This window comes from Triticum aestivum, chromosome 3B (assembly GCF_018294505.1).
Source record: "Triticum aestivum cultivar Chinese Spring chromosome 3B, IWGSC CS RefSeq v2.1, whole genome shotgun sequence".
In the NCBI taxonomy this organism is placed as follows: Eukaryota; Viridiplantae; Streptophyta; class Magnoliopsida; order Poales; family Poaceae; genus Triticum; species Triticum aestivum.
In genome coordinates, this window is record NC_057801.1 from 57,104,418 (window position 1) to 57,115,174 (window position 10,757).

At 47.7% G+C, this 10,757-nt stretch overlaps 1 protein-coding gene across 1 annotated transcript; it reads right to left on the reverse strand.

Moving 5' to 3' along the window:
- Window positions 1-279: 279 nt before the first annotated feature.
- On the reverse strand, window positions 280-1,449 carry LOC123064729 (germin-like protein 8-4). Its single transcript, XM_044488143.1, has 2 exons — window positions 1,207-1,449; window positions 280-1,019 (listed from the first exon to the last, which is right to left on the reverse strand). Exons 1-2 carry the CDS (start codon window positions 1,328-1,330, stop codon window positions 460-462), a joined length of 684 nt encoding a protein of 227 aa, XP_044344078.1. The 5' UTR covers window positions 1,331-1,449; the 3' UTR covers window positions 280-459.
- Between the last annotated feature and the right edge of the window lie 9,308 nt (window positions 1,450-10,757).

Consider the following 10,757-nt stretch of genomic DNA (forward strand, 5'->3'; position numbering starts at 1 on the left):
ATTGTCCACATGCCATTTGAAATGTTCCATATATTAAGATAGGTGTACAGCACAACTCTGTTGCGCGACGAGCACGGTCAAGGATAGCACCACTAGTCACCGAGAAACATCTCTGTTTAGACAAATTTGTTTTTCTTGGTTCTAACGAACAAAATATCATGTCACCGAGAAACAAGCTTCTTGTAGATATAAATTGTTGTTTTCTTCCACTAACTTCATGGAGCTTTCTGCATCAGCAACGAGCGAAAGGAGCACATCCACATTCCATTTGTTAAACAATGAAATAACAACACCGCCAATGGATTATGACATGAATCCGACGAAAACATATTTTGTCACAATATAGAAAGAAAAGAAAAACTCGCAGCTCGCAGGCATGCATAAATATTAATTACATGCCATTTATTCTATATAGTGTCACATATTAAATTTCCAATAGGTGCAAATAACAGATAATATTTAGTAGTTGTTATTTTCCCAGAACTGAGATTGGAGCCAGTGTATCAGATCCTTTTCCACCTGAAATGCCGTGGCCAGAACATCATCTGAAATCGGCGGCTTTGATCCAAACACTGCATTGGCAATAGAAATAACCCCGGGGTTTTGGCTGCTGAGCGAGGACAACGCGGCCGCTGGCTTGTCATGCGCTAGGTTCATTTGGAAGTGGATCATTGCTTTTGGGAATACGAATACATCACCCTTCGTAACTATCTTAGAGAAGAGCCTATTTGGGTTGGATGTGACAAATCCAAGGTATAGTGTTCCCTCAAGCACGGTCAAGAGCTCAGTGGCACGGGGGTGTATGTGTGGCGTGTTCACACCTAGTGGTCCATAATCGATGCGTGCCAGAGAGATACCCAGGGTGTTGAGGCCAGGGAAATTTATGACATTGATGTTGGTGACGTTGGACCTGACCTTGCTGGCCTTTGTATCCCTAGCCTTATCAAGCATGGCCGGATTGAAGAAGTCGTCCGAGCTTGCAGCCATTGGATCCTTGCACGCAAATCCATTTACTCGCACTGCATGTGTACAGAAATTAGTAATAAACATGCAGTGGTGTGAGCGTGTAGTAACAATATTTTGATAATTATTGTCAGCATGTAGCAACCTTCGATGTGATCAACGCTATGTTACAACTAGATGAATTTCTACATCAATGGAATTAAGGACTCACTCATACACATGCATACAATATGTAGTGCATACCAGGGGACTTCATGTCAGCGATGCAGAAATCTTGAAGAGGACTAGGATCATATGCACTGGCCTGCCATGAGGCCAGCGCAAGGAGGACGGCAAGAAGATGGAATGAGGAGGTGAAGGATGCCATTGTGAGTTTCTTTGGCTAAGGAGACATGGATGGATGTGCTTAAATAGCCCCAGATTAACAGAGAAGGTGGCGCAAGTAATAGGGTGGCGATATGCAGGAAGCCAGGAACTTTCACATGAGTTAATAGAACAAGTCAAGTACGATCAAGAGGAACTTATTAACCGATTAAAGTAGTATCCGCTGGCTGCTAGAACTTAGTTGGTGACGCAACTTTTTAAAGTTTGCTTAATGTAATGCATGTCCGCTCCACTAAGTAACTTCATACGTGTGCCTAACTGACATATTAGATATCTTGGTTCTTTCCTTCAAATAACATGGTGTTTTCCAGGCAAAACATGAAAATTATGAACATGGAGCACTGAATTACCTTAATCTTCACCTCCATAATCATCTGGAAAAGATAACTCAGGTCAAAGTCAAGCAGGGCATCTACCTAGGTCGCTACTATTCAAAAAGCTACTCGTATGGACATATTGGTAAAAATCACTCTCAATTCTTTAACATATATACTTGGAACTTCTGTCAGTAATTTGTTTTTTGAAAGATTCTTTTGCAGGAATCCTGAAAGATATTTTTCTACACATATAATTTCCCTGCTAGGTGCTCAATCGAGCTTAATTGCAGGTTCAATTGCTCATGTTTCTTTTAAATAAATATATCCATACAAATCTGCTCCACTAAGTAACCTTAATTACATAAGCACGTGCCTGGCAGTTACATATTTCGGACGAATTTTATGATCAAGATGTGCCACCTAACATAAGTGGATAGGGACATGGAACACAAGAGTTACACATCATCATACCCGTTGGGTATTATCCACTTCAATCTCCATAATCTATTAATAAAAAAGGTGGCCCAAGTTTTGCGTTATGGCAAAAGTATATAATTTTTGTTTGAAGTCAAATGGTACATAATTTTAACCAAGTAATAATATTAATTTGATATTATAATTATTGATAGTTTTTACTATAAGCTTGGTCAAACTTCGTATCATTTGACTTCGAACAAAAATTATATGTCCTCTTTTCAAGCATGGGAGGAGTACATGTTAGCCATATTGTTTGGTTCATTCAGACATCAACCTATTACGTAGTTTTAAAATTAGAACCAAATAATGGATCGTGATTTGGCTCGTCATAACAGATTGTGGTCCGCCGATGGTGACGCCTGTTTGTTTTGTGACAACGTATTCTTTTAAGGGGATATATATGAGAGAGATTTTCCATTCAATATTTTGCCGTTTGAGATAGCCTCCGTGATTCATGTAGCAATGCAGCTTAGTTGCATGCACGTACTGAATTCAAGGATATTGCGTGCAAGTAACGGAAAACGGTGACCAGTTCAACGATGTAAAAAGTCAGTGATCTCTGACGAATATGAGAATATGTATAAACCTGGTAGTTGTGTTTAGGTGAACAAGCAAGATTATCACAAGTTCTTTGGGCGATATTGCGTGTAGTACACATGCCACATGCGGATGCATTTACGTACCTACATTAATTCTTTTATCGGATTTGCAAAACCACACAATCTGCTGGCGCCACTTCATTGTCATCACCAGCGTGCCGGGTCCGGTCGCGTCTCCACAAATTTGATTTTCCATATCTCTCTCTCTAGCGACATCTAAATTAAATAATATTGTTTGGACAATGCTTGCTCACTGAGTATAATAATATGGATAGTTGACGACGGACTGAACTACTCCTGATGAAATACTTTAGTATAGTATAAAGTAGTACTCCCTACTAGAAGTGAGAGAGGATTGGTGGAATAGTTGTTCATTGTATTGGTTGAGCCTCGTGGGCATATATATAGGAGTGCATGATCATCTTGAAGTACTAGGCAAGCCAGAATATTTCTTAGTCTATCTTATGTTTTCAATCTAATCAATATACTCAACATCCCCCGCAGTCACAACGGTAGCGACACAGACGGTGAGACTGGGGAAGAATCCGAAGGCAAACCGATGGACCCCCCCCCCCCCCCCAGTCATAATGGTCGATGCATCACGGAAGTTATGACCATAGTGGAAACCAACGAGGTTGCTTCATAATGGTCGATGCATCGCGGAAGTCATGGCTGGAGTGGAAACTGACGAGGTTGCTCAAGCAAGGCGGTAGCCCTTTGTGCCGTTTGTAGCTGAGAGCGTAGGATGGTGTAGCCATGGTCGAGGTAGTCGTGGAAGAATGTCGTGGTCGATGTCGAGTCGGGGTAGCCGGTGTCGAGGAAGTCGCCGTGGACCTGGAAGAAGAGCGGCGGCGGCGGGCCAAGGAGGCGGCGGCGGCGGCTAGGAGAGCGGCGGCGGTGCTCGAAGTAGGCGAGGAAGAATCCGACAGCGTGACAAAGACCGGCGCGGGCTGTGACATTCCCGCGCCTAGGAAGACAGCGTGGTGCATACCATAAAGGAGTCGACTTGTGTGGACGACGAAGTAGACCGCGTGCCATGGCGCTACGGCCCGAAGGGGCGAAGCAGCAGCAGGGTACGGGTTGGGGCGACAACGGGGAAGACCTCAGGGCGGCGGCAGAGACCGTGAGCCACGCTTGCTACGGCCCGATGGGGCGACACAGTGGCAGTGCGAGGGTCGGTGCAACCACGGGGGCGGCCTGGAGCAGACAGCCTCGGGCCGGCAGTGGACCGCGGGCCGCAACACTACGACCTGAAGGGGCGACGCAGCGGCAACGCGTGGATCGATGCTGCCGGAGAAAAAACCATAGGGTGGCGGCAAGGACCGCGTGGCACACTCGCTATGGCCTGATGGGGTGACGCAATGGCAACGCCAGGGTCGGTGCAGCCACAGGGACGGTCGAAAGCGGACATCCTCGAGACGGCAGTGGACTGCATGCAGCGGCACTATGACCCAAAGGGTGACGCAGCGGTAGCATGCAGGTTGATGCAACCACGGAAAGAACCATGAAACGACGACGCTGCGGTCTGAAAAGGACGACGCAACCGCTGTCCGTTGCTCGATCGATGGAAAGACGTGTAGACTCTACACGTTGATTTCATTGAATCGACGGATGCGTGCACAACCAACTAATCAGGTCGGTCGCGGCGCGGATGAAGCATGGCCGACGGGGCAGGACCGCAGAAGCACCAGACTAGGAAACACATCGGGCAGGCACGCTAATCTGTGCATACGCGTTATGCAAAAGAGCTAATCCAGAGGCACATGCGTGCATGCAAGGAACAACTCCAACGCGGGGCCAACGGATGTAAGCAGCCAACTGCGTGGAAGTGCACCCATGCACGCCCGTGCAGGCACGCGATGGCCAGCGGCCGCGCGTTAGCTGCGATGCAGGCGGAGATGCTGAAGATGTCAATGAAGTAGACGAGCGTTGAGACGACGAACGAGGCGGCGGGCAACACGAATCGATAGTAGATCAGAAAACCAAAAAAAACACCGATCAACCGATTGGTGAGAGAGAAAACCTCAATCAACGGTTCAAGGAAAAGACTCTAGGACAGCCGATCGACACGATTGGCGAACAAACCCTAGGTACGGGTTGTGCGGCCCCCGTGGTGATCATGTAGATTGACAGCCCCGGGGACGGCACGGTGCGGAAATTGCGGCGGCGGCTAGGTTTTGAATCGAGATTAGGCTGATATCATGGTAGAAAGGAGAGAGGGTTGGTGGGATAGTTGTTCATTGTATTGTTTGAGCCTCGTGGGTATATATATAGGAGTGCATGGTCATGTTGAAGTACAAGTCAAGCCAGAATATTTCTTAGTCTATCCTATGGTTTCCTCCTTCGGCGTCTTAGTCGTGGTGGGGTGCCAGATCTGGAGTTCGATGGCGTGTCCGGGGTGTTGCCCCGGTCTGATTCGTTCAACGGCAATGGCTTCACTTTTGGTGAGCCACCTTGGAGGTCCGCAAAGCTGCATCTCAACGATGGAGCCGCGTCGAGCTCGGGTGAGGAGGTGATCCGTCATTCTTTTTTTCGGTGGCTGCTGTGGTGGTGCCGGAGGCAGGTGACGGTCGTTAGTGTCAAGCTCAGAGATGTTCTGCTATCTTTTCAGTTTTGTCATGTCGGTTCTTACGTGACTTGTACTTTGTTCTTTATGATATGAATGAGACATGTATTACCATGCAAAAAAAATCTAATCAATATACTCAACACTTCCTCCGTCCGAAAAAGCTTGTAAGCTTTTTCGGACGGAGGGACTACTACTTTATTGCTAATTCTAAGAATGCGACGTTAGGGCATCTCCAACACCGGCCTGCAAACCGTGCGCATCCATTCGGACCGCGCTGCCTGGAGCGTGAAAGTCATCCATCGCGGGTCTGCATCGGTCCGCAATGCTGTCCGTGGAAGCATCTCCTTCTCTCTGATCGCCTCGTCCTCTCCCGGCCTGTCCTCTACCTCTCTGTGCCCCTCCTCCTATAGCGTCGATGACGAAGTTGTGGTGGTCAGCGCCAGCAGGCGGCGGTGGTGGTAGTTCATCCTCGGGTCGATCTTCGAGCCGGCGCTCGCACTCTCTGAGCCCCTCAGCGTCCACCACGCCCGGCTCCTCCGCCAAGGAGGAGATCATCCTCTCCTCTTGCGATGAGGAGGACCAATAGAAGGAGCAGCGGCCACGCCTGCTCGCCAGTCGGAGATAATGACGGAGCGCTCGCTCCATCAGGTGGGCCTGGCACCACCGTTGCCGGCGAGGGTCCCTGCCGCGCTATCGCCTCTAGCTGAAGCCGATATCCTTACCTCATCAGGTCAAGGAGGATCCCCCTGCCCTGAGCAGGCGCGACCGCGACGTCCAGATTGGACTCTGCATGAAGGACGAGCCCGCATCGCCACCGGTGCATAGCCTATACACGAGCATCAGTGGGCCCAACTCGCATCCCCACCACATCGGCCGCCAAGCCATCGAGGAGCTGCCGCCGGCCATAAGGAAGGTGTGTGGTCCCATCCTCCATTACATCGGAGGCGACAGTGTCGACGGTCCCTCGGGGTCGAGAACCATTGCCTCCGAGGAGGACAAGGCGGCGCATCAGCGAGCGCGATACGACCGGTGCAACGCCGCTCGCCACTCCTTGTTCGCAAAGACCAGTGTGGCGTCGGAATGTGGCTGCAACAACCCGGACCTCGCCGCCGCGTGGTCCCTCGACCGTTCCATCACCACCAATGATACGGGCGCCAGACACCGCCGCCCAGATAGCGAGATCACCAAGTATGGCGAGAGTGGTCTATTAGCGAGACTTTCGATGTAGGAAAGGGCAAGGATACCGCCCGGGCTCCTCCTGAGCCATCGACACTAGCCGCGGTGGCACTCCAAACCACGAAGCAGGAGGCGGAGCGGCTACGCCTCGAGCAGCAGGCAGCAGTTGGACAAGGCTGTTGTGACCCTTCGAAAGCCTTGCTCAGTTGGAGGGACGACGACGACAATGGCGGCGCGACGGACGACTACGAGGGTGCGACAGGACAGGGTGGCCACGCGTACGAGGTTGTCGTCCGCTATAGATTTTAGGTTTTATTTATAATTTTGTAGTTATACGAGGTGGAAATATCGACCTTTTTACGTAAATTATGTCTGAATTTTCATGGAATCCATTGTGTTTGCATGAATTTCATCCGGTTTGTTGAAAAAGAGTTTGAAATGTATGCCTCTACGGTTAGATGGCGGCCTCCCGCATCCGTCTACTCAGACTGCCCCCTGTCCGCGGATGAATGCGGGAGGAAATTTGCGGGTTGCCATGGGAGATGCCCTTAGTTAAGATATAATGCCTCCATTCCAGTTTATAAGACTCAATTCAAAAATCTCACCGACCAAAAACGCTCAATTAATGCGCTCGTTTTGATAGGTTTACCAATGCATTAATTGGGGCGCATGTATGCATGGCCGATAAATGATTGAGTTTTCTCTTAATCCTTGCATGCCTCGATTTAGTGTACCTCAAAATCTGAACAAAGCATGTAAAACAATAAAAATAAGACTTATAAAATGAAATAAAAATTGAGATAAGCCCTATAAACCGGGAGGGTGATAGTACTCATGTATATATAATTGGCCCCTTCGATGCATAGTGTTGTCGCTTAGGATCCCAGTTTATTTATTTTTATCAACCAATTCTTTTACTTTTTTAAACAAGGAAAAAACTTTGTGTTTCCATTAGCTAAGCAAAGAAAAAAGCATGTACAATGTAACATCTGAAGCAATTAAAAAAACTATGCTTCCGGCCGCATCCATTGACGTGCAGCCCTCCTTGCCTCCGCCGGCCACCACGCGCACGCCGTAGCACACGCCACACTCCTCCCCCACTCGATTCGGACGCCACTCGCAGCCATCACCTAAAAGGATGAATCTACGCCCGTCACCGGATTCAACATGCCCAGGCCTTGATGCCGTCATGTTTCGTCAGGATACGTCGAGGACAAAACTGCGCATCCACCCCAAGCGCTAGCTCCATGCTGCCTCGCGGTATATCTTTGTCCTCTTGTCGCCCTCATCTCGCCGGTCGACCGACTGCCGGCACATCCTTGTACGACAACTCGTCTGCGCGCCTCTCAAATCATCAAATGTGATGAGTGCTGGCTGCTGGTGCTGCGCCGGGTCTCGACCACGGTAGAATATCCCAGATGCGTTTTCAACAAGTGCGAAATGGACAAAGTGAGTGCAATTTTGTGCGAGTGTTTGCTATTTGTATTGATTGTTTGTTTATTGTTATGTAGAAAGGCTGCAAGTTTTGGTATTGCAAAGAATAGTACAATAATATATTAATCAAGAGAGGTCTATTGGATGTTGGTGCACCAGTTGCTTAGAGAAAAGATTACAGAGGACGCTATGTCCAAGTTTGTGGATCCACAGAAGAAACAGTGTGCAAGATAGAGAAGTCAATAAGGAAGAGCGAAATGTTGGCAATGACGAGATGGATAAAGTATTAATTGGACTTGTAGGAGCGGTTAAGGAAGTTGTGTTTCTAATGAAGTGTGTAATTTTCCTACTTCTTTGGATCAGTTCTTCTAGTGAGGAACTGGTGAAGTATGTGCCCAAAATGATGTTAAATAAAGTAATTGAGTAGTGAAATTTAATCCATTGGCCTAAAAGTAAATAAATTTGTGTTAATTTCTTTTTTGAGGAAGTATTAGGGCTTCGGTTAGGAACCACTTTTTTAATAGATCAAATATAAGGAGTTAAGGTATAAGAGGCCATAGTGTCGGTTGGAGCCACCAGTCGGGACTAAAGGGTTGAGTATATAAGCAGCACTTAGCAGTTTTCTCCAAATCTCTCCCATTCTCTCCCCCGACACCGATGCCCTGCCCCGACGCCGACACCTTGCCCCGACGTTGACGCCGCCAGGCTGCTGCGCCGCCCTCCCAACACCGATGCCCTGCCTCGACGCCCTGCCTCCCAGTGAGCTCTGCCCCGGGCCATTCCCCTGCGCTGCCGCCATCGCCGCTGCGCTGCCACCGCGCGCCGCCGACGCCCCTATCACTACATGAATCAGGCACTTTGCCGTCCGCCATGGCTGATGGCGAAGGCATGCCTGACGGACGGCAAAGGCCTTTGCCGTCCGTCAGCCGACGGCAACAGGACCTGCTGAATAGGCTACGGTAAAGGGCTGGTTTCCGTCCGCTGGCGGACGTCAAAGATGATATGGTCTTTGCCGTCCGCCAGCCCACGACAAAGGACTTGGACAACAGAAGTGGCAGCTTATGGCTGTTAGGGGGTTAATGGTGCGATTTGCCGTCAATTGGCTGACGGCAAAGACCATTTCATCTTTACGTCAGCCAGTGGACGACAAAGTAACCAAATAGACTAGCCCTCAGGTTGCACAGGTAGTTGCCACGTGGCAGCTTTGCTGTCTGCTGGCTGACGGTAAATATCTTTGTCATCTGCCAGTGGACGGCAAAGAGCCTGTATAGTCCCTATTTTTTCTTAGATTCATTCAATTTGAGCACACAAGTTTGAGCACACAAATTTCACAACAGACATATCCAACACAAGTTTGATCATATATACATACGTAACCAACACATAGTTCCATCCATGCATATGACAATAGTTTCACATTGTTCATCCAACACCTATCCATCCATATAACAAGTTCCACATTGTTCACCGATACAAAATAAAAGCAGAAAGGGAAAAGAAGCACTCCATCCATGCAAGCTTCCGTGAAGTAAATGAAATCTGCAAAATGGGAAACAAGAAAGTTAGGAGAAGAAGATTAGAAGAAGAAGTAAGCATACTTAGGTAAAATGGAGCTAACCTAGCTAATTATGTCATTTTGAGTGAACTAAGCATAATAATAATAAGAAGAAGAAGAAGAAGAAGAAGAGGAAGACTAGAAGAAGAAGAGGTTTTTACCCTTTTCCTTCTCATTCTTCTTCTTTTATTCTTTCTTTTTCTTCTTTTTCTTCTTCTATTCTGTCTTTTTCTCCTCTTCCTTGTTTTTCTTCTTCTTATTCCTTATTTGTGTCATTTTAGAGCTTACACAGGTAATTATGCCATTTTTTTAGCTAACTAAGCTTATTTTGTTAATTTGGATGAAGTTAAGGTAAGTATAGGTCATTTTTGTGCTAACATAAGAAATTATGTCATTTTGGAGCTAATCTAGCTAAAATGGATCATTTTGGAGCTAATCTAGCTAAAATAGATTATATTGGAGCTAACCTAGATTAAATGTGTCATTTTGGAGCTAACTTAACTAGTTATGCCATTTTTTAGTTAACTAAGCATAAATTGGCCTTTTTTACACAAGAAAGCCAAGTGTATGTCATTATTGAGCAAACCTCGGTAACTAAGCATATTAGAGATAACTCGGCATATTAGAGCTAACTTAGGTCATTTCGGAGGAAGCAAAGCTAAGTGTAGATCATTTTGGAAATCTGACATACCTGACATAGTTCACTCCTCCTTCTTCTCCTTCTCCTTCTTCATCCTGATGCGCCAAGAGCGGCCAGGCACTAAAGGAAGTGGGATGTAGTCTTCTACCACAATTGGCATGGTCATGTCGCCCAGCTGTGGGATCGCCGGCGCCACCACCATCGCGAGGTCATTGGCATGCACCACCACCATCGCGAGGCCATCTTCAGGCAGAACCATCGCTAGGTCATCCTCAGCCACCACCATCTCTTGCCCATTGTTAGCCACCACCATCGCTAGGTCATCCTCAGCCACCACCATGTCTTGCCCATCATCAGCCAACACATCCTCATCCCCACTCTGCTCCCCTTCTTCCCTACTCCATTCCGGATCATCCTCGTTGCTGCTTTTGCTGTAGCCAGAGTCGGTGCTGCTTTGGCTGTAGCCAGAGTCGCTGCTGCTGCTTCCATTGCCTGACCAAATGCAACAATGACCGTTAACAATCGATGTGAGACAAAGCCAAATGTACTGGAAGAAGAGGCAGAATGTACTGGCATCGTCGTCGTCCTGGTAGCGCATGCGGCACATAGTCATGTTGAACACGTTCATGGTGAGCATGGCATC

What these genes read in the sequence shown, in the direction of transcription:
- LOC123064729 (XM_044488143.1), bottom strand. Translation starts at nt 1,330, where the DNA reads ATGGCATCCTTCACCTCCTCATTCCATCTTCTTGCCGTCCTCCTTGCG. An exon ending in CGCTGACATGAAGTCCCCTG is followed by an intron (nt 1,020 to 1,206) that starts GTATGCACTACA and finishes GTACACATGCAG; the next exon opens with TGCGAGTAAATGGATTTGCG.